This window comes from Argiope bruennichi, chromosome 2 (genome assembly GCF_947563725.1).
Source record: "Argiope bruennichi chromosome 2, qqArgBrue1.1, whole genome shotgun sequence".
NCBI lineage: Eukaryota > Metazoa > Arthropoda > Arachnida > Araneae > Araneidae > Argiope > Argiope bruennichi.
The window spans coordinates 58,998,567-59,024,674 of NC_079152.1; the positions used below are offsets into that span (position 1 = coordinate 58,998,567).

The 26,108-nt window shown below is 29.0% G+C and overlaps 1 protein-coding gene across 1 annotated transcript in view; it reads right to left on the minus strand.

Annotated features, from left to right (window-relative positions):
- Positions 1-3,113: 3,113 nt before the first annotated feature.
- The window catches only part of LOC129961944 (angiogenic factor with G patch and FHA domains 1-like), a 95,494-nt gene continuing 72,499 nt past the window's right edge, over positions 3,114-26,108 (minus strand). The window contains exon 16 of the mRNA XM_056075589.1: positions 3,114-3,363. Coding sequence (XP_055931564.1) covers positions 3,226-3,363 — 138 coding nt within the window. The 3' untranslated portion in view covers positions 3,114-3,225. The remainder of the gene's footprint in view (positions 3,364-26,108) is intronic.

A 26,108-nucleotide genomic window follows, 5' to 3' on the forward strand; every position in this document is an offset into this window, starting at 1 on the left:
AATATGTCGGTACATCCATTTTCGATAATGTCAGTAAATTAGTGAGAATAATATCACAACATTTTTTTCTAAATTAGCAGAAACATTCTAAATGGTAATTAAAGTTGCAAAGTAAGTTACAGATGGTAAGTAAACAAACATCCTTTAATTACTTTTTGTTTCCTCCAAATTGGAATCTAACGGAAAGCCACGCCGAATTTGTAATGCAAGTTGAGAGATCATTTTCTGTTTTCAAATAATCAAGGCTATTTGTGGAAAAGCGAGAATCAACTGTCTTGCTTGTTTATTGAAAATGGTGTTATCAGAAACATTATAAACAAGTTCTCCGATTTAAAAGCTAGAAAAGTGATATTTTGCTATTTTGATCCTTTCAATATCTGTTACTTACATTGTTTACAAAAGTTAATTCTATTTTTTTCCCTTCATTTCTTTCATTACTACATCAAAAGTATAAATTTAATTCATTCAATATTCACTTTTGTACTTTCCTCTAGATTTAATCTTGTTTATTATTTAGCATTAATATTTCTATAATTTTATTTCAAAAATGTTTATTTACTTTTACTTTCTTTATCAGAAAATAGGCTAGAATATAGAATATGGCAATCAGTCTTCAGGCTATAGAGAATTGACAATGCTTTTTTCAGCTCGAAATTCAAAGTATATAATTTTTTCTTCGAATAATAATCCTCTGTTTATATTAAAATTTATTATAACTCATAAAAAAATGTAGCAATTTATGAATGCAAGCTCGTTTTTATCATAACAATGAGAAAATACTATCATCGTGAAAAGATTCAACTCGAGGTTTTAATACATCACAACATTTCAGACTTCCCTGGATTCATAAAGCACAGTTTGGGAATAACGCCTTTTTATATCTCGGTGGACACGATAACTCAAAGCTACCTTGAGCTAAGTAAATAAAATTTGGTGTGCATCTTTACACTAAATTTGTAGATTTGTTCAAACTTTGAACGAAATCCGTTGATTTAAAGTCTATTTGTTTCCTTGACCGAATACAAATGAGCAAGTAAACTAAAAAACGCAAATAACTATATGAATAAAATTTGGTGCACAAATTTAGCATATCGATTTTTGAATTAAATTCCTCCAAGAGTTGACCATCTGTACTTCTGCATACATGTAAATTCGATAACTTAAAAACGTGAAGTACATACTCAAATAGCACATTTAATTATACTTTAGTTCTGTGTTAAATTTTTATTTCATTCGGTTGAAAAATTTACAATGCATATCCCCCCCCGCTATATTATGAAGCAAAAAACTCTCATATGAGGGGGTCTGATAATAAAAATTTGAGCACTAGTTTTGTTCAAGGTCACGTCCTAGGTCAATGATTTTAAGGAAGCAAGAAGCGAATCTTCACTAGAGAATATATTAGAAAGTCTCTGGGAGATCTATTCCGCTGATTAAACGGAATGAATTTCCTTTTTTTAAAACTTCAATAAAGAAAAACATCCGCAATAACCTGTTTAATCAAAATTAAAATGCTTGAACACTGTTATGTCAATCCGATTTAGAAAAAAGTATAGACCGTAAGAAATCCCTTTAGCATTTTTTTTTTTAAAAATTCATGTAAAATATAAAAATGAAGGGTAGAAAATTATTGTATCTTTTTTTTTTTTATTATCTATTCGATTATATACATATATGAATTCAGAATAATGAAACCCGTTTAATCCATAGCGAAGATATATAATGTAATAGTTTTTAATTAATCTAAGTTCTAAAAATAATTTCTTAATCGGTCGTGCTCTGACTTCATTGTATTTTGAACTTTAGAGTTGCATGGGATTCTTATTTTTCTCGCAATATCAAACACTTCGTCAGAAAATTCTTTTTTAAAACAGTATAAGAACAGAATACTTTCTCATGGCCTTTCAGCCTTCCTATCCTTACACTACAACGTGCTCACTAGGACTTGGACATAGAACCTCGATAGTACAATATTAAAAAAAAAAAAAAAAAATATTGGACTATTTTCTGGAAATTATGAAGAATAAAAATCGTCAAGAAACTCCAAGACTGTTTCTTCAAATAAAAGTCAAAGATGCATTAAATTTTTTTTTCAAATTGTATAACTATATAAGAAAATAAGAATTAAAACAAACAATGTTCAAAGCTTAAATGAATTCAGTCCGCGTTATTTTGTTAGTATTTGTAGTCACTGGTAGAATTTACCAAGGATGGCTTCAATATATTTCAGAGCTGTGGCCTCATATGGTCAAAATCCGCTGCCCACTCTTTCATTCTCACTGGTATCTCCATCTTAAAACGGAACATAAAATACATTTAAAGTATTGATTCATCTGATCAAATTTTTTAATGTTATTTTCCATTAATGTTTTTAATGCTTCATTCTATTTTGAATTTTAGAAAACAAATGATTGAAATGTTATAGCATTTTACGAGATTTGACAACAATAAACAAAACTCTCAAAATAAAAAAAAAATCGAATATTATTAAAAAATGCATATTGTTACAAACAAATCAAAATTTATTGCATTTTTGTTTTTTAAATTATTTATTCATTATCTGAGAGTATATTAATTTTATATTTTTGTTGTTAGGTAAGTGCTAGATATATTATTTCCTTCCATAAGACAGAAAAGGTTTAGTTGAAAGAAAAACATAACAAAGATAGCTAATTTTCTAACTAGTACTATATACAGTGAAAGGGCCAGTTAAGTCATGCGAATGTGCAGCTGAATTTCAAATTTAGATCAAAATTTCGCAGGTGTGTATGATCCAAAATATACCAATTTTCTACAGCAACATATTTTGTAAGTAAAAATTTTCAATTTAATCGATTTCACCTCAATAGTGAACTGGGACCGACAGTTCTGATAAAGGGATAAAACTAAGCAATTTAATGCACCCCCCCTCCAGATTTTGTGAATTTACGTTCTAGATTAAGAGAAAGCACATGCATTTTTTGGAATCGTACTTGTCAACCCAAATGCTATCTTCTTTCGGTTTGGATAGTAAAAATATGATTTCATTTTTTCTCTTTGAATTTCAATCAGCGAAGAATCTTTGGATTCGCACATTTTTGCACAACGATTTTAGACAGAAATAAATTTCGGAATAATGTAAATAAAGATTTAATATGAACAAAATCTTTTTTCAGACAATAAATATATAATACATAACGAGGAGACATGCTAATCCTTGCAGCGGCATATGGATCCGAGTAGACATCAGGAGGAGAGCTGAAAATAGCGCTCCTGAGCCTTCACCCACTTTCTCTTCCTTCTATCTTCGGGGAGAGGCTCTTTCGAAGCTTCTGCTTCTGTGCTCCCTAGTCCGGCTTTGCTTACCCAAGGTCGGAAGGAAATCTGAAACAGAAAAGATTAAATTGCATAATTTCTTGAACATGTTTAATGACATCAGAATCAGAATGAGAAGGATAAAAGTTGAGGGGGGGGGACGAAATATCTAGAAATCAGATCAACGACAAAACATTGCGTGCTTGCGTGCGCGCGCGTGTGTAACGTGCTTTGAAGAAACAATCGTTGAGGTCTTTAATACGTTTTGTTATTCCTAAATTCATTGAAATAACTAGGATTTTAAGCTTTTGTCAAGATTTCTTTGTCCAAGCTATGGCGAATATAAAGAAGCGAAACAAATAAGATGACACAAGATAGTAGGAAAAAGAAGGAGCGTGAGAAAAATTTTTAGGCTTATATAGTTTTCAAAAGGAATTTGTCAACTCAGCGTTTTGATTCCTAGGATAATGAACAGCCAGAGCACGTTAGATGTTAAAGTTACAGTGAAACCGAAATTTGAGGGATTAGAAAATTATTTTTGAGACATAGCTAATTTGATATATATATATATATATATATATATATATATATATATATATATATATATATATATATATATATATATATATATATATATATATATATATATATATATATATATATATATATATATAAGCTATTACAGTCAATGACAACAGTTAGAAGTTCAATATGATCTTCATATATCTAAAAATAAACAAATTGTTTGAATCGAATTTAATTTTATATACCATTAATCGATTTTCTGAGAAAATAAATGTTAAGAACTCTCGACCCTCTAATCCAAAACATCGCAACATAATAATCTTTAGGCTTGAAAATGTTTCTTTTTATATTATTTTTTAAAAATTAACTTCTAATTAAAGCAACAATAATGTGCACTTAAAAAATGAGTTTCAATAAAAATTTCAATTTATCTTTAAAAATGGAATTAAAATTTTGAAAAACTTTCATTAGTTTACACATACTGCACAAGGAGTAACTACGCGCCAAATTTAGTAACTTTAAAATCGAACGGTCTATCCTGGATAGTATTTTGAAGGAATTTTGCATCTCCATGGATGTTGAAAGTTTTTCATGTTGAAGGATTTCAAATATGTCGCAATTTATAGATAGCATATAAACATCTTCATATTAAAGTTCACTGCTAAAAAAAAATAGTTATTTGCTTTTCAGAAGCGGCTGTACAGCAGAAACTCAAAAATTCTATTACTTGTTGATACTGGAATGTGTCGTAATTTTTCTACATTACTCTTTTAATGCTATCAATTTTATTTCTTTAAATGCTTTATTTTTAATAATTTTTTAAAAATTAATGCAAAATTTGTAATAATTAACTTTTAATGTTATGATGAAATTTAAATTCATCTAGTAAAATATTCACTCGCGTCTTTTGCCAATATTTATATTGAGATTTAAAAATTACTTTCTACTGGACATTCTTTTTCGAAGTAAAATTTTCAGTTCCACTTTTATTTTATAGTATATACAATTTTTAATATGCATGCGTTATAATTTGTTTTGATTTATTCAATTAAATTCACGTTTCCCAATTTTATCAAATAACAAGGTGAAATTTTTAAAAAAATGCATTGTACATCAATATTTAGCAGCCTAAAACAAAATAATAATAATAATCAATAAACTGGACAAACAAGCTGATCATCAGAGATGGCTAGGATAATTTTTTGATAGTTGTAGTGACGAATATGAGTACATTTCTAAGAACTTTATTCATAAAATAGTTGTGTCATATGTCTTCTTGAAGAATGCTGTGATACTGTTGGATAGGTTAGCTAGTCATTTTCCTCTTAGAGATACTAGCCAACATTTCGCTTTTGCATACAATTGTTTTCACTTAAATAATTTATTCTAGTTAGATAATTTGTCATAATTTCTGCTATGGATAATGAAAAAAATTCTACAGATGTCAAAGCAAAAACAGGAATGAATTTTAGAATTTTTGCGTAGAATATATATTTTAATTGCATCTGGTGTTTGAAAACTTTACTCTGAGAGCGAGAAGCATCTTTAAGAGAATCAGACGCTCTATTGCTATCCGAATCATTAAATGCCAAGTCAAAAATGTGTGAATTAATTAAAATTTTAAATTACAGGTACTTTTTTCTCCCTGGGTGTACTCTAGTGAAAATATGGCGAAAGTTTGCTCATTTTGATCACTTAATTTTGGTACAAATGCTGTTATATAAATTTTTAAAAACTGAATATTTTAGTTATTTATTCACGAAAATTCGATTTACGCTTCTGGTAGTAACAATATGAGCATCTTAAAATTGTTTCAAAAGACAGCTGAAAAAGCAAATCTGTTATAGCTAATAACAATTGAACTAAACTTTTTCATTGAAGTATGCGAAATAATAGTTCTGGAAAACAAAATCAAGAATTTCAGTAGGGTAAGTCCAACTCATTGTCCATCTGGCAATGGTAAAGCTTATTGTTAAACTCTGTTAAACTTTGATGCATATTTCAGGAGCTCTTTTAAAATTTCCTTAACTCGGAGAGTATAGAGATTTTGGCGAGTTTCAATCAAAGCATTGTTAATATTTTGCAGCTTCATTAATTAACGAAGCGTTGAATTAAAGCAGCTGTAAAAATGTTAATGAAGCAATCTGAAACGCTCGTATAGTGATTTGTTTCGAAAAAGGATGGTATTGTGATTTATATATTTTTAGATTTCATAGTTGTCATTCGATATTACATAATAAGAGTGAATTCTGTGCCATGTATGTTAACATTATATATGCGATTATAAAAGCAGAAAACGGAAGGACTGAGATGTTATTTCATTTACAAAAACAGATCAATAATTACAAATTTCCAAAAAAAATTGATCTACAAAAAAATTTTAAAGCATAAGCACTACTACTTTAATAATGCCATATTTTTTGTGATATTTATTTATTTTTCAGCGTAAAATCAATAACATGAAAATCATCTCTAATTTCAAATCTATGCTAAAAAAAACCGACCTGCCAATTGAATGTATTGATAAATAAATTAGATATAAAATTGCCTATTTAAACATGGTCTCTCCATCAAAAGGTCAACTGAAAGAGCCATGGAATGATGTTTAAATGCAATTAAGTAGTAATACACAACGCGACGAGACAGTTCATAAATCTCCAAACTTCATAGTTAGCATTACTATTTCAAAATCGGTAGAGAAGGGGGGGGGATCTGCTATCGCAAATTTTAAGTTATTATGTGGGAACATTAATTTTTTTTTAAATCACGTAATATCAATCTGACAGAAAAACATCATGTTCTCACATGACTCATATTTCGCAATTACCAACGTTTAGAAAAGTGGTGTTTTTTTGACCATATCAAAACGAATCGAGTTCTAATTTTTTTTCCCCCCGCGAGGCCAGAATTTTCTTTTGTGAAAAACCAAGTTCAATCCGTTTGAAACAATCACGTAACTATCAGATTACACATGCGTCGATATTTAGAAACCATTTTTTTTTTTAATTCATCTCAAAATTGTTTGAGCTCCAAAACTTTTTATCGATGCTAGAAATTTCACCCCGAAAATCTAGTTTAAACTGGTTTAGAATGATCACATGGCTATTGTATTACGCAATCGTGAACTTTTAGAAAAGTGATGCCCCCCCCCCATCTCAAAATCATTCGAGCTCAGAATTTTTTTTTTTTTTTTCCAGCCAGAAAAATTGGAAATATAATATTTTATGTATAATATAAACTTGCGATACCTCCCCTCGCTGTTCACGTCCATTCCCATTTTCTTCTCTGTGCTTCTTCGGAGAATAACTTCTTATGACACTGCCCTTTATTGGCCATTCGTTACGGCACTCCACCCCAACACCGTGCACGAAGCACATCGTTGGGCCCTTTATTGGCCAGACAGGAGAATCAGGTACATGGCGGACATTCGAGCCAAGTGGTAACTTTCTTTTGGCGATAAGTTCGCCAAATGTGACAACCCTCTTTATTCTTTTCTAATGATCTTAAAAGCGAAAAACTGATGCCTCGTACATTTTGAGGCTCCAAAAACTTCAAACCTAAACAACATCATGTTCTCACATGATAAAAAAAAATTAAAATAAGCGTCATTTAAAGTCAAGGCAAAGCCGATTTAATACAAAAGAATATTTATGGTTAATAGTGAGGATACTAGTAGAAGTGTTCATAATTCCATTAACCCATTTCTTGAGCCTTCTAAATGATAAATTTATATTTAAAAAATCTGATGTTTTATCATTTTTTTTTTATCTTACTGGCTTATCAAAACTTTAGCCTTTCATTCCCCCTTGTTAAGAGGCAAATCAAATTTTTAATTACAAGGAAAAAATTTTGCTTTGGTTGCCAAGCCTATTCTTACAATATGCGTTTCTCTGTTTAAATCGGCAACATTTCTCTAATCTATTAATAGAAAGCAGCTAATTTGGGAATTCTTACATTTAAGAAAGTGGAAAAGCGATACATTCGTTTTACTCATCTGATAAATATTGAAATAAAATATTTATTCAAAGAAAAAGCTAAGCATAAATATAGAAAAAGTTAATTTGGTTGTTTGTGACCAGAACACTTTAAATTAATAATAAAAAAACACTAAGTAATAAAAACTTTCCTTCCCAACTAATTATCTGATCATGGCTGAAAGCAGTAATTTATGATTAGATAAGTTGATTGAAATAAGCTGTCTAAATTTACGAAAAACAGGAAGCAACATCAAAAGATTGTGAATATAATCTCCCAATTCATCAGTTTTCCAGAATTAAATAAACTCTATCCAGTCAAAGTCGAAAAAAAAATCATTAAACACAAAATCAACAGAATCAATTAAAAAAACATTTGATATATTCCTAGATAATTGCTAAATATTTTTCTTCTCAGTCATCAAATACTTCTGGCAGGTTTAATTTTCTTGCCATCATCAATCGACTGGATCGTTCAATAAAAATAAAGGAATTTAAATTACTTTTATAATCGAACCAAATTTAGAACAATATCTTGCTTTCAGTATTTTCAAAAATGCAAAATTCAACACGCGAAAAATTTTTAAACATGTATTTCTAAGAGACTAATTATAAAAGTTTACTTTTTTTTGTAATATGCCCTACTTATTACTTTTTTGTTTTTGCAATATGCCCTACACAGTAATAATTAGCTAGAATGATTAAATGGTATGGGATGAACAAAAGTAAGTATATACAAATTGACTGGAATAATTATACACTTTTCTATCAAAAGCTTTCTCTACCGCATTTTCTTTATTTGAAAACTTAGTGAGAACACTAGATTTCTATGACTATTTATAGGATCATTCCACCCACGCTTCATTTTAAAGAATAGGATGTTTTAGAGATAGATAAATTAATTTAAAATATTCGAAAATATACGTTATGGGAAAAAAAGAAACGAAAAATTCAAGGACTTAGAAAGCGTAAACCTTTTTCATACATATAATTATCATGACAATATCCAAAAAACATTTGCAATGCCATTAGATGATTTCAATAATTTTCATTTTCTCCTTTACGAAATGAAAAAAAACCCCTGCCTTTTACCTTTTTTTTTCGTTTTGCAAAACGAAAGAAAAGGTAATGCAATCGTCGGGGGAAACAAAAAATATGATTGGTGAATTCCTATACTTTAGAGCCATTTCAAATGGAGAAAAAAAATTATTATGTCTGTTTCTGAAACGCAATAATTCAAAAATGAAACAAGACAGATCGATCACATTAGGCATGAGGTCTATACACCTACACTGTTGAATTCAATTTTAGAAAGTTTTAGGAGAGAATCTTCTAAAAGAAATCTGATTATTTATCCGTTTATTTGTCTGTATGCTTATGAATATAAAAACTCAATGAATAAATAAAAGCTATATCGATAAAACATGGCATAGAGTCATTCATTAAGGGCATCGGCTTGCATCATTATTTACGCTGTCATTCCATTACGCATCATTTGTGGACTCGCTTCTTCCCGAACTGGCGAATCCAGCAAACGTTTGAAGGCATTGTCATGTGATGAACAAACAACTAGCGGTGCTTTAAAACAGGACGTTAATACAACTAACCACACAGCAATAAGTGTTCTACATCATGACTTAGTATCAGTCCAATACATTGTATGTTTGTCAGACAAGTGATCGGCGACAAAAATAGAAAACGCTGTAAATGCAAGTTGGTTCTCCACCAATTCTAACCTCTAGGAAAAGTGCTTAACAAAACTGTCATCAGCGATTTGTTTGAAACCGCAGCGTGGATGGATGGATGCGATCGCTACCCAAGTATATTAACGATGTATATCACAAATAAATTGCTTTTCCGACATTTTATTCGCTAATTATTTTCCGAATAAAAATCGAGTTCGTGCACCAAGTATTTCACTTTATTCTTCAGAAGATGGATGCGCACCATCTTCCTCGTGAGTTCAAGCATGGCAACCTACTACAATACTCAAAAAAATGCAGAATGGGTCTTTCTGCAACTATAGTACCAAAGTAAGATGGTGTACTTTTCTTCGTCACGGGCACGAATCTTTAAACCGGTGACTCGTTCGATATAAAATATTTGTTCATCCCATTCGATTACAGGTCATATTTCACACCAGAATCCAACAATGCATCTTCTGATATATCAGATCTTGTCCAAATATAAATTTCAAATCACTTAAGCATTTCCACTGCTTCATTTTCCCCCTATATCATAATAATACTAATAATAAAAGAAAAGATATCACAGCCATGGGTAAATAGTAGAAGATGTTTGTTGGATAATCGGGTTTCATTATGTATTCATAACCCTATTGAATAAAAAGAGCAAGTTCGCATTTTCTCGGGGCATGTCATCAATAAATGTTCTGTTAAGAGAGTCTCAAAAGAATCAGATTATTCAGCGTGATACAGCACTATTTATCAACTCTTATGCGAGCAAAACGAATGTGGTTGTTAATGCCATTACAGAAAAGCCAACATTGTTAGTTTTTCAATGTGTTATCATTGCATAATGAGTTATTCAACCGAGCAAGATAGTGAGCTTGCCCATCTTCTGTAAAATACAACCGTACATAATCTAAATAGGAACGACTGAATAAATTATAACAAATATAGAAATAAAAATACGTGGACGATAAAAAAAAAGGCAGAATAAGTAAGTAATGTTGTAAAGTACCTATTTTTATTGTCTTTAAGCAATTGGTTTTATGGATGGTGGTTAATGGATTGGTTCTTAGTGAAAAAAATTACGAGAAACATCTCCAAACCATATCTTGCATAAACATTGGAAAATGTATAAAATAGTATTTTGTATTGTTTTACATCCTATTACTATGTCCATGATAAAGCTAATTTAAAGATGCATATTTAATAACCATAATCTCATTAAGTTGTATTAATACATTACAGAGGATACAATCCCCATTGCAACTTCTTCATTTACAAATTACTTGATCAGCTAATAAAGTCTTAATATAGTAAGCCCAATAATGATTGATCAGCCGCGTTCTGGGTCGAATCTCTCCCCCTTCCTACTCCTCCACCTCTGTGTTTCTCTTCTTTTTCCCTAGCAATGGCAGTACACATAAATATGTTAAATTTTGTACCAATAGATTCAAGAAAATGCAGGCAACAATATTTATAAGAACGAATGGACACACTTAGAGATATAAAATAAATAGTTGATATACTCGGCGTTGCTTGGGATTAAAATCCTTTTGTGTTTAATATTTTAAATATAAAACTATTTTTGTATAAAATATTATCATATACGAAATTCTTTTGTTATCTAACACATTTATCATCTCCTTTTAATTAAAATTAGAATAACAATCGGACAAGAGGAATTTTAAAAATCGCTGAATTGTCAATTTTCTGCATATGTTATTAAAATTTGTTATATTAGTACAGCAAATTTTTCAAAGATAGGATAACTTCGTTTAAGCAATGAACTTAGGCAACTTAATAATTTAACATTGCTTAAAACGCATTATCTATTTTAAAAAACTCAACTGGCGCATTAAAATAAAAGAGAAAGAAAAAACAGTGGTAGAGTAGATCAAAGTATAAAAAATTGTTAGTAAATTTCTAATTAATTGAATATGTAACTAATTTTTTTTTTATTTTGAAAATAAGAAATATCACACATTTTAAAAAATATGTACTCATATTCTTTACATATATATAATATGTAAAGAATACTCATAATATGAGTATTCTTTCTCATGTCTCATATAATAAAAGTGCAAAATTTAGTTGAATTCGACCTAATGGTTTAAGAAGAGATGTGGAACACATGCAATCATATCCAAACATAGTCACAGTGATTGCAATTTGTATTAAGATATGATGGGGAAATCAAATGTTGTAAAGCGAAAAGCCTACTATTTTTTAACATATGTTCTTAAATTTATACAAAATTATATTTAAGATGAAATGAAGATAACCAGAACTGCAAACCATTTAAAGGCAAAAAGAAGACAACAGGTAAAAAATTAATTTGTCTCTACTATAAACATTAAGTTCTCCCTTAAATATTTCCAAAATTCGAAATTTATGGAGTTTTATCGACAAGACCATCAGCGAATTATGAAACAAGTGCTGTAATTTGGGCGAATACGTTTCATTTTTGCATAGATTATCAACAGGAATGTTTAGAAATACATATTTTCTGTGAATGTATTCGGAGTATAGTTGACAATATTCAAAACGAATACTTTTAATATTTTCTATTAATAAATTAAGAGAGTATTTCAAAGTATATTTGATCTCATTTGATTTTAAAATGATAATTAAAAAAAGTGGGATATCAGCTAAAAATAAAATTAGACACATTTTGACATTATTTATTTTGATAAAAAAATTGAGATGTTTGGGCTTTTAACTACTTTTTAATCAAAACTGATTCAATTATGTCACTAGTACGAAAATCAAAACAATTAAGCCTTCAAAAAATAAATATAACACACTGAGTGATTTTACAGCTCGCAATCCTGGGTTTATAACAGCATATAGAAACATCAAAAGAACATAAAATGTTTCCCGAGCTAGGCAAAATATAAAATAATTCCGTTAATGAGAGCGAAGAAGTTCATGTAAATAAATAAATTCAATAAAAGGATTTTAATTTTAATTATTTTCTACTGTTGAGTGTTTATTTATAAATAAGTATTATAAATACAGTGGAATGTTAATTTCAAATCCCATTTTTATAAATATAAAACAACTCAAGTTAAATAAAAATATTGCCGCTGATAATTTTTTCTTATATATTAGTTTTTACTAACATTATTTTTGATAGTTTTGCTTTGGAATTTTCATTAACAATGATAATAGGTTAAAAACAATAAGAGACCTTTTGCACTTTTTTTTTCTCCTTCCAAAATTAAGTAATTGCAACGCCTGATTTCCCGAATCGTTGTTTCAAACTAATTAAATCTAACGATGCATGGTGCCAATAACTAAAATACATAATATGAACGGACTTTACGTTTACTAGTTCTCTTCTACAAATAAATGAATGAATATATTTTTCGAACAGAAAATTCAATACAACAGAGAGAAAAAAAATTAATGATCCTTTGATATTATTGAATGTGTAGGAAATAATTTTGGACGATCCTCATCTGACATAAGATTTCAGGCTCTAGTACTGTTTTTTAAAATTAAAAAACAATAATATAGTTGTATAATATGGTAAGCAAATTCATATACAAACAAAAAAAAAATGAGTTTTTTAAAGATTCATGGTAATAGAAAATAAAGAGAAATATGCACCACCAATCACCCCCTGCCCTATAATTAAGCATTCATGCATTCCCTTCCACTTCTAAATGGAATAATACAATATTGAGTCAAATCATGCCCACTGCTGAAATATGCTAATAGAGATAGCGAAGGGAGATTAAAATTTTTATTGTAAAAGAAGAAAAAAAAAATTATATTACAATAAAATTCCGAATTAGAACAAAACGGACGTGATTTTTTTAAATTATTATTTCAGCAGATTTTGAGCCTCTAAAATGATGTAGAAATTATATTGGGTTATATTGTTCCTTGTTGTACTCGAATTGGAAGTTAATCTTACAGTTTCATTTTTTACGGTTTTAATTTCTTAGCCGTTAGACTACGCGTACACTGATTTATCTCATTTTCCCTTTCTAGTATATAAAGCATAGAGAAAGTACAGTAATTGTCAAAACATTCGTACTCGAGATTTTGACGAAATCTCCATGTTTTAGACCTTCCTGAATTCGAAAAACACATTAATTGGTAAATTTCCGCCTTTATGTGGTAAATATAACTCAAAAAATGTTTTGAGCTGGACGAATGAAATTTGTTATATTGGCTTAAAACTGAATCTGTAGATGTCTACCAAATTTTGAGCAAAATCCGTTCAGAGGAAGTCTGCTTGTCCGGCTGTTCGAATACAAGTTAGCATGATAACTACAGAACGAAGAAAGCTAGATAGATGAAATTCGGTACAAGAACTTAACATCTTTAGTATAGATGCATACCAAATTTTGAGCGAAATCTAATAAGATGTTAACCGTCTGTCGATCTGTCCTTTCAGAAATATGTAAACGCGATAACTCAAAAACGCATTGACTTAAATATATCAAATTTGTTATGTGATTTTGCGACTTTATATTTAGCTATATATCAAACTTTTGTTTCAATCGATTGGGAAGAACGAGTCTGAAACCCAAATTCGATTTTTAGATACTTTTGAAAATAGCGAATCATTTACTCTAATTATTAATCGAGTGAATTATAATAAAATTCTGAAAATAGTTCAGTAATGTAATGTTCTTGAGAATATATATATCAGTAAAAAAGATGCATTTTTTTAAAAAATTTAGCAAAGATGCTAAATTTACGTAAAAGATTAACATTTCGTAATTATGCCCCTTGCATGCCAATGCCATGCAAGGGGATCACTTCTTTTTAGAGAACATGCGAGAAAATTTTACACAGCCTACTCCCACTGGTTTTACTTTTAAACAACGATTAATCATTCATAAATGCTATAGAAAAATGACATAGAATAGAAAAATATATCAAATATTCAGTATAGATTCTTATTTGAAGCAAAAAGACAAAATATTCTAAAACAAAAGTTGCATATAATTAGAAAGAAGAGAAAATAGACCACTTAACAATAGATATTGTAATTGATTTTTCACCCATTTCCATGTGGATCAGAATTTTCAAATTTTTACTGATATATATTCTCAAGAGCATTATATAACTGAAACATTTTCAGAACTTGATTATCATTCAATCGGTCAATAATTAGAGTAAGTGATAGTGAATTATCGTTTAATCTACCAATTTTATGAATGGCGCCATCTGATACTGAATATGTGAAAAAACACTTTTGATATTCAATAAAATTTATAATGATATATTCTACAATATACTGAGATAAAGAAGCCATGATTAATAAAAATAAAGCCTTTTTTTAAACCCATCTTAAGAAGTATATTGAAAATTAGAAATTAAAGATGCCAATATAAAATCAAGTTAGCGGAACTTAATAACTTGTGTAGAATATTTCTATAAGGACTTCCCGCCTTTATCCTTTATGATTGTTTCTACGACTATATGTTTTATTACAAACAAATTCTTTTTAGTACTCAGATAAATGTGTTAATATTTAATTTTTTTAAATAAATAAAAGGTTTTACTAGAAATGAGTTAGAATGGGAGGAAATCAAACACGATCTTACAAAATGGCCATTTGATATAACGACCATGTGAAAGATAAATTTTCCAATTTTGTAAAAAGAAGCATTGCAAATTTAATAACAGATAACCTCAAAGGAGCCATCCATTCCCTGTCGTAGCGTCTCGTGTAGACTGAAGGGCACGCATCACTACGCTAGCACTTTCACGGAAGTCTAGTTGAATTCCAATGGCTCATCGTCTAGGTTACAATTCCTCTTGTAAGAATTAGATCCCGCCATCAGTTAGGAGGTATCAAAACCCCACATCATTACTTTACCTAAAGGGAAACGAGAACCAACTACCATATCGAAAGTTTCTCATTCCCATTTTTGGAATACCCATCGGTGGGGATGACTAATAAATAAAATTAAATCCCTAATGTTGAGTCTTGATTGCGCTTCGATTATGATGATATTTCACTTTGAAAAAATCTAAATATTTTTCTTCGCAATATTTGATTCGATGTGAAATAGCAGAGTTGTTATTTTAATATTAGATTACTATTAACATGATATAGTTTCATGCATTCACTTTATTAAAACTAGTGTAATTAAAAACATTTGACTTGATTTTCTAGATTATTGCTCTATTTTCGATCTACAAAAAGCCAATTCAAAAATGAACCTCGAAATATTAATATACGACCATTTGATATAACATTCGGAATAGGCAGCCATTTAATTGACATAATGTTCTTCAGACTGTCCCTGGTGACGTTCACGATAAGAACCAACTAATCATATAAGTGTGCTAATCGGTGAACATTCTCGACTTTTGGGACAACAAATGTTAATAACAAAGATTTAGGTGACTTAATTTTTTTTATTTTTTTTATTTCACGAAGGCGAGCTCAAGCTTCTTACAATAGGAGGCTTCTACGGTGGTGTTTGTAATAAAATACAAGATCATTAGGGAACGATTAGCCAAGTAAAGAACGTCATTATTCCGTCTGAGGACGGTCTCACGAAATATTACAACTCCTTGGATTGATTCCCCCCTCTAATCACCACATTTCAGGAGTTTTCACGAAGGATCATGATAGTCCTCAGTGAATTTGACGTATCGGAAGGGAGAGGGAGAACAAATACTCCCTCCTCCCCCCTTGAGACGGAATGCTATTGCTTCACTTGCCACAGATCGCAGCACACTTTAAAGTATTAAATTAAACACGTGATCGTAAAAACTATTTTTTAATATATATTATCATCTTAAAATTCTTTTTCTTAATGCTCTCTAATTTCATTTGATGACAATGACGTGATTTTCAAATAGATTATGAAACGAGCAGAATCTAAATGCCCTTATTCTTGTACTATTAATAAAAGGGAGGAGTCGTAGATGTTATGTCGAAGTGTTTATCTTCATTCTCGAGTCATTACATACTTTAATTTCTTTTTAATGCTCATAAATTTCTCTTGCTGTAATGAAAATTTTACTCTAGAATACGCTGTTATTGCCAAAAAAAGCCAATATACAATAACATTAAGATATTAAGCTATAATGGTTAATTAATAAAGCAATAAAAGAAAACAAAAACTGCACCCTCCCTAAGTTCTCAGGTAAATTCTAAAATGCTTATTTAACTATTTATTTCCTCTTTGTCATTTTTCGTCGATTGCCATGACTATTAGTTGGTGTGGGACTAAAATCATAAAAAATACTACTTTAATTATTTGATTTAATCATAACCATTTAATAAACCCTAAATTGCATCAAAAGAAACTTTCACATTTAATACCACTCAATACAAATTCTATAATAATTATATACCCACTTTTAGTTAAAATCATTTATTAAAATCTAACTCAATAAAATCAATTGTTTTTATCTAAAACAATCTTTTTTTTCGTATCAGAGTTGCTTCTAAAATAAACTGAAGAAGTTACAAGTCTCATCACGCAGTATGGAATTATTTTTAAATTAATATTGCGAGCAATATTTTAAAAACACGCACGTGTGCACAAATGAATTAATTCAATATGAATCGGCACTAACCTGAAGATAAACATAGCGTGCGATAGGACTACAATAGAACTTTTTTTTTTTTTCGCAGCTCTCGCTACATCAAAAAATTGATCTGTCTATTGTTTATAACGGAACAAAATAATCCTTATATCGGAAATTACAAATATTAGCGGATGCGCCAAAGCGATTTTATTTTAAGAGGGCCCGTGCAATGGGAAAGCACTCGATCTAATTCCAAGAAATACCAAGGCTGTCTCGGCGGTTTTACGCTTATTAGGTATGCATGAAACTTGCCGCACAGACACCAGACAAAGAAAAAAATGTAAATGATTATTCATGAGAAAGTCAGTCTGGTCGAAACTATTTATTTATTTCTACTTACCATTCTTTAATAAGATCTTAATAATAGACGTTGAAAAAAAAGAAAAAAGAAAAAGAAACTTCACACTTCCTGGCATTACTCAATAAAATCGAGACATTAATTGATAGCTTTCTCCTTAAGCAAATTCTATCTGAAAAAAAAAAGTGAGTGATAAGGAAAAAAAAAGATTCCTTATAATTATCCTGCAAATATTTCCTTTTTCTTCCCGCTTTATTCATTAAATGGGTTTAAAGAGACTTTTTTAAAAATACAGCAGTAACCAAAACTATAACGCTTCTTCCTATTTTTCTGTTTGCAAAAGTTGAAATTTCGGATCATAGAACATATTTTAAAATACTTATATGTATTTTTAAAAATGCTTTTAATACTAAATTTTAATTAATAATAAAAATTTTTCATTATATAAAAGAAAGAAGTAATGTTTGAAACAGCAACTGATAATACATATGGAGTTAACACAATTTTATAGAGTGGTCATTGTTACCATGTATTGCTCAATTGGAAGAAAACATAATGGAAAAAGAGACATAACTTCTAACCCATCAGATTCCTGGCCATTTCTAATTATTCCACTGTTGAAATGCCAAAAACAATTATAATTTTAATAGTTATAGTTTTATACAGTTATATAGTTATTTTCTCAACAATAAATTAATAAAATTGTGATGCTATCCTATAAGGCTGGAAGTCCACATGTGGTCAAGTGATTTTCAGTCTAAAAAAAAAATATTTGGAAGTGAAGTAAAAACTTCACTTCCAAACCCCTTGTTTAAAAATTTATTTCCATTAAATAATCAGCCCTCGAATATCAAAAACTTAATTAGAAACAATAACTGAGTACAGCCGTGACCATCGAGTCAGTTAAACCAGACTTCCAAATAAATAGTGGCAATATTATTTAGTTATTAAATATACAGGGTGTTTATAAAGTCCCGGACCCATTTTGATGTTTAATAACTCATAAAATAATAAAGATAGATTAAAATTAATAACATAAATGGTTAAATAGACTCAAAAAGTTTTATGACCCTTGTCAATGAACTTCCACGCGTGCCCCCTTCATCGCAAGGAGAATATCAAGTCGATAGTCAGATTCACGCCAGGTAGCGACAAGCATGTCGGCATCCACAGAGCAATTTGCGCACATTATGGCGATTAACAATGCCAGAAACATGAAAGGATGCTTCATCGGAGAACATTATGCTCTTCAGAAAATCAGCAGCATCTTCTGTCCTAATTAGCATATCTGTTGCAAAGGCCATCCTCCTAGGCCTATCGTTCGGTTCCAAAACTTGAACAATTTGAACTTTGTATGCATGCAGTCTTAATTTTTTCTTAATAACCTTGTACACCGTCGAAATTGTCATATCCAATTCTGTTGCCGCTGATCTCACAGATATTCTAGGATTGTGTAAAAATGTCTCTCTGACACGCTCAACATCAAAATCATTTGTGCAAGGACGTCTGGAACGTTTCTTATCTTCGATACTTCCAATTTCTAGAAAATTCTTTTTCCACCGCAAGATGCTGTTTTTGGAGGGAGGATCTTTTTGGTAAATTCTTCTGAAATTTCTCTGTGCTTGCACTATCGATTTCATTTCTATGAACCACCATTAAATCTGTGCTTTCTCTTGTGGTGTACGCATTCTCCTTAATATCCACTCGAATAAAACATCACATACAAAAGTACTACATAGAACAAACACATCAAAAGTAAACATAACATTGCAATAGTTGCCAAAAACAAAAGAGAGAAAAATGCAATTAATAAGCAGGCAATATTTAGAAAAGTACAGATATTTAGACTGGAAAATGTATTTTTCTGAAAATAACCACACGTGCAGACGATATTTTCAAAAGTAAAAATATTCAAACCTGAAAAGGAAAATATATGAGTTATTCCATCAATAAATGCCATAAGTTTGTTTATATCTTTATTATTTTACGAGTTATTAAACATCAAAATGGGTCCGGGACTTTATAAACACCCTGTATATCAGATACAATAATAAAATGCGTATTACAGCATGCAATCGCTGTTAGAAAATGTTTCTACCCCATTTTTTCGAACATAAAGAAATAGATTTTTAATACCATAATTTATCTGAAAGCAAGTACATATATTCAAATATTTTTATATTTAATTCATAAATATTTTTTTAAAACAATGAGCCGTAACAATAAACTGTCTTTTTAATTCTATACCTCAAGGCTGGTTCAATTTTGCTGATTTTTCAAACCATATTTATAATATTCTGTTTGTCTTTTCGAATGGTTAAAATGTAATAGTTATAGGTCTAAAAAAATAAAACAAAATAGAATAAGTGATACATTGCATTCTGAAATTCTATAATTAATGATGTTAATAAAATGTTAAGATTTTTACTTAGGTTGTATTATTTGATGTACAAAATTGGTGATGAAATATAATACAGACTGCAATTTTTATATTATAGCTACTTCCTTATATCATATTTACAAAATCAATTATTATTTTTTTTTAAATCAATATTTTCCTAGGCAATTAGTATATCAAAAAGGTCCCCACACCCTCGATTTTTTTATTCTTTTTACCGATAAGAAGACAAATCTATAAATATTATTATTATGATATTTCTAATCCTTCAGATCTGACTTTTAATCTTGAAATTTGATACATATTTCAAATTTCAGTCCGTCTTCAAACTAAGTGGTAAATATTTCGATAAAAGTTTACAAATAAATAAATAAATACAGATAGAATAAATTCTATACAGATTCTCTTCCAGCTAATCATATTCAATAAAATAATCTTCAAACAATAATATTTTAAATATTAAAAAAAAATTCTAATTCTTTCCGATTAAAACTGATTGAAATATGAATATTTGAGAAACTGCATTGATTTTAGACTTTTCGATCACCTTGCACAAATACGCCCTTAAGGCTGATTGGCCTCAAATAATGAAATTGTTGATTTTCTAAAATGACATTCATAGCTTCATAACTCGATCAGATTTGATATAAAATTCAAAAAGTTACGTAGTCAAGAATAGTTTACTTTAATCATTTTTATTTATAGTAAAACGGTTGCAATATATTTTTAAAAATGATTCATAAGATCGAAGGACTGTATAAAAGTTTGACATAATTTTTTCAGAAACACATTTATTGACTGAAATAAAATATTATTACGTCATTTAAATTCTTTTAAAAGTTAAACTAAAAACTAAATTTTATGAGAAATCAAAGAAATTTTTATTGAATAATTCTTTGATATACTGGATAATTTATACAAAAAAAAAAAAAAAAAATCTTGATATGCACATATGATGCCACTGCTGAACGATTGTTTTCTGTACTCGTATTTTTAAAAAACATGTTTGGCTTCAATAAAAAAAAGTTTTTGTATTTATTGAAGTTTTATCACTTCCGCTTCAATTTAAAGTTCAAATTTTATGAGAGCTGATCGAAAGTTAGAGAAATGCTTAGCTTAAGACGTATATAATAGTATGAATTATATGACTATCAAAATTTGAAGCTTAAAAATATTTTCTGAAGAAGTATTAAGAGATATAGTGACAAAAAACCGTTAATTAAATTTTTTAGCAAGCATTAATACCGGCGAACCAGCTAACTGCCACAGGCGACTAGTTAATTGCAAAATTTAACTCTAACTACAGTTTTTAATGATTTTCTTCAATGACTGACTGTGTTTCGGAATTATATTTTTTCAAAATTATCATGTGCATGTATCTTATCAAAGTTCTGAATTTAAGAGCAATTTTCTCGCCGGAATGAATACAATTTCCAAAAAACTTTTTTAAATAACTTTTTATAAACATTCTTCTGTAACAGTGAAATAAAAAATAATATTTATTGCTATTAATTAATTGCTAATACTAATTGCTATTAGTTAGCTGGCCAATACTCGTTTGGAATGCCTAATCAGAAATCAGACTAACAAAAATTTGCATAAAATTTAAAAGAACGGAAAATTTGTATGAATGAATGAGCTGAAATTTTATGTGCCCAAAACAGAAAATAATCATCTCGATCCATTTCTACTAAAACAGATCATTATTTAATTTTTTTTAAAAAAATCAAGCATAAGTTTTGATGAATTACACAAGCTACAAATTTCTTTAAAATAAAAAGTATAACTAGATTGTGAGTAAAATATTTCATATTACTATTAAAAAAATTTCAGGTTAGTAATAAGTATGTTACGTCCCACGATTTTAAAGTTCATGATTTAATTATCAAAATTTTATTCCCTCATATTTTTGAAAGGGACAGTCATAAAATGATAAAATTTAATACCTGAACATAAATTTTGAAGTAGTTTTGAGATTTAGCGATAAAAACCGGTTTTGCTGGTTGAAATTCCGATGGTACTGCATATTTGAATATGTAAATAACCTCATATAAAATTTGGATGAAAATCTTATTTCCTTTCCAATTATGTATTTTTGTTTAAACTTGTGTAGACCGACGTTGAAATAATGCTACATCGTTTTCTTGTCCCATTACCAAAATTCTTATCCATTATATTATAGAAAATGTGTCAAAAGATATAAACACCCATAGCCATGGTCTTTTATAATGCACAATTTTTACATTTTAAATCAAATCACAATAACAAAAATGTTTTCTTTCATTAAGCTATTATTACAGAATTATTACAGCAATTGTTATTCTTAAATTGTAACTGTAGTAGGCATCCTTAAAATAATAATATTTCTTTAAAAAAAAATGGAAAAAGACTGTGCAAACTTTTCTGAGAATATTTTGTCAAATAACATTCTGCAAGATGGCGCTGATTTATAAAAGGTTTAAAAATAGAAAATCGACCACCGAGTAGCGCACACAATGCAAAGTATCATTTCTTTAAAAATTACCACATTCTTCAAATTTATTGGTCATCTATCTTTCGTTATAACTGGAATTTATTGATTTTCATGTCATTTTCTTATTTATCTAGTGTTTTTATTTTGCAATTTAATCTATGTATTTTTATTTTTTAATTATAATAGAAAACTTATATAATGAATTCTGGAAGGATCCTGAAAAAACATTTGGTATATAGAGATAAATATAGCACATTTTTCATTATTTTCTTGTTAAATAGAATCATCCATATTCAATTTCTTAGGAAATTGACTATTAAATAAACTATTTAACTATTTAAAAATTTTAGAAAAATATATACATAAATTTACAATTTATAAATTAGTTAGAAATATACTAAAGATGAAGATCGGATACAAAAAATGTAATCAAATGTTTTTTTGGGGAGACTTATATATGTATATTTATACAGGATGTCTTGAAAACCTTGACCGCGGCTTTTATTCCTAAAATATTGATCATAGACATATACTGTAAATTACAAAGTTGCGTAAAAAAAGGTGCAAATTTCTATGAAACCAATTAAAGTTTTCAGGGGATTAAACTTCAAAAAATACAAAATTTTAATTTTTATACGGTTCCCGTACAAAAAAATTCACAGTGAGTAAAATGTGCTGCATCCTCTAATATGGTTATGTACAAAATTTCAGCATTTTATCACAAAAAATCTCAAATATATGAAACTACATAAATGCTGACTTAAACCACTTTTCGATGCCTGGATATGAGTTCGCAAAGAGAAAAAATAATGTCATTACATTAAGGAAAGATTACATAAGGAAAGATTAATGAAAGATTGCATAAGATTTTTTACAAGTTCACTGACTGTGTCATTTTTAAGTTATATTCTGTAATTCATGATATAAAATTTTAAAGTATTTTTCAGGAAGCAATAGATTTTAAAATTTGTATTTAAAACTAAAGATAGGAAGCATATTAAATTTTCTTATGACGCATTCCTGCTTCGCGTCATCTGCACTGAAGCTGTAAACATTTGCATTTTAATTTGAGACTGATCCTTCTCCAACTTTGTTTGAACATATCTTTGAGAATTTTCATGATAAAATTCTTAAATTTCGTACATGACCTTATTAGAGGATGGGGCACATTTTACACATTGGGAATTTTTTTGTACGGGGTCCGTATATTTTTTAAAGTTTAATCCCCTGAAAATTTTAATCGATTTCATAAAATTTTGCACCTTTTTTTACGCCTTTGAAATTTGCAGTATATGTCTACGATCAATATTTAAGGAATAAAAGCCACAGTCAAGATTTTTGAGACACCCTGTATATATGAAATCCATGTGTATTTCTTGATTAAAAAAGGAATAAATAATTTTTGATGGGAAAATATTTTATAACATAGAAAGAAATGGTTTTTCTCATAAAAATCTAAGGTTCTTCCCAAAAATTAGATTTATAGAATTTTGATTCGAATGGGCTTAGTTGGTTATCTCAACAGTATATGCTTCACAAAAATAAATAATTTCTTAGAAAAAATTAATATTTTCTTAAATTACTCTGTGCTTCAACAAATTAAACATGTTTCATTTGTAAAAAAAAAAAAAAAAAAAAAAAATTCAAACAAAACGTATAAATAAAAAGTTAATTCATATTTTTTTCTATATTTACATTCTACATTTTTTTCTATAGTTTAGAAAACTTTATCAACTAGATACGGATTAATTTTAACAGTACGTCTAATAATAGTCAATAGATTACAAAAAGCAGCAGTCAACATTGTTGCGGCAAACAAAAAAGGGCATGAAGAAGTTCAAGGACTTGTAACGACAAGGAAAAGCGGAGGAAGAGGTGGAACAAATTCTTACAAAATCATTTTCCGTTAAGTGAAACGGTTCGTTCCAGAAAACAGTAGTAATTCGTCCTTGAAAATAAGATTTTTTTTTAAGTTCTAAATTCTTACGCGTGCAATTGCCATATGTCCGAATCGGACTGAGAAGTCCCATGTCATTACATTTTTTAACACTTATAACTAAATGTGATGAGAGCATCAATTTTCATAATTTATTTTCATTTACATATATATATATATATATATATATATATATATATATATATATATATATATATTAGAAAATTCAGAAAGCATTAAAATAAGAGGAAGACATACTAAGCATTTAAAAATAACGTTAAATAAACGTGTGGAGAAAAATCAAGAAAACAAAAAATGTGAAAGAATTATTCAAAACGATTCCAAAAGGTTCCCCTAAACTGGTCAGGCATACTAAATCAAATTCTTTTTAGAGATATAGTAATGCCATGTTTATGCGTTAACGATCCAAGAAGGATAAAAAATAATTAAATATAGATTTGATTTACAATAAAGGGTTTTATACCAAACAATATGTATATGGTATAACAAAGGACGTTAGAAACACATGGGTATTCGGCTAAATCGAATTGCAAAAATTCAGATTAAAAAAATTTAATGTAAAAAGTCAATAATGGTATTCATTTGTTTTGGAAACGTTTCACAACACATACAGAATGCTGTTTGTAAATTTCTTTTAGCTGCTTCCGGTACATACTACATCATCTCACAGCGTCATATACAAGCCTTTCGCTGTATTCTTTGAATATTATCAAGTTTGCAGCGATATAAATTGCATTTCATATTAATAAATCTCTTAGATATAAGTTCATGTCACGATTTTGTAGAAAGGCATCAAATTGTCATACACATTTAGGTACCGTCTTTTAATAATCTTACATCTGCTCACTGTGTGCATGAACTTTTCTAATGGAAACCAACCTCGTGATATAATAACTCTGTTAAAAACGCAATTGTCCGTTGTATCGAGCTTCTAACGTTCATGTTAAAATAAACCATTTTTTTAATTCATAAATAGTAGCCTCTGGCGACTAGTTGGTTTGCTGGCAATATCCGTTATAGTTCATTTCAGTTGCATAGTTTGCATATGATTTCATATCCAGGTGCTGTCAAAGAGATACGGTAATTTAGCTAGTGAAGGTACATCCACTCTATGTTCTTTATTTTAAAAAGAGAAGGGACATTAATTTGGATATTTGAAGTATATTGATGTACAGTTAGGATCTATTTAAAAACAACAATCAATGAATGAAAGGAATACGTAAAACAAAAATAATTTAGAATGCAAAATGTTCTTCTGCAGTAAAAATTTTAAAAAATATTGACATAATATCATATTGCTTGAAAAGGCTATTTTTTAAAGAAATTAATAACTTACTCATACGGTTTTATTGTAACAACTAAGAAATTTATGTTTGTTTCAATTAGTTTGGGAAAAATGAATTCAATGAAATAGATAAATTCATTTGCGCGATCACAAATTTGCATTCTCTACAAGAAATGCAATCATGACATAATCTGATTTATATAACTTGTTTATATATATATATGTAACATTATTTTATGTGAAGCAGGATGCAGTTTGAAGACAGTGAAGATACTTTTAATTTCATGACGTCGTTTTATTTTATTTTGAAGAAGCAGGCATATGTACAAGCGATGAGCACACAGAACGACACAGAAAAGGAATGAGGAAAAAGCTCTTGGACATTTTATCCCTGGTCATATATAACCTATGATTTTGATAGGGAAAATATTTCTTCAGAGTACTAATATAATACGAGATTTCGATAGGGATTTTCGTTACACGCGCGAAAAAGGCAGGAGAAACAGGGAAATTTTAAAAAAGAATTTGCCTCATCAGCAGTATTTTGCCTCTTCACGCGCAGTGTGGGAAAGTTAGATTTTAGCTGATTCAGCAATTTAACAAAGCTTCTCTTGAATTAATTAAGTAGAGATAGTGGAATT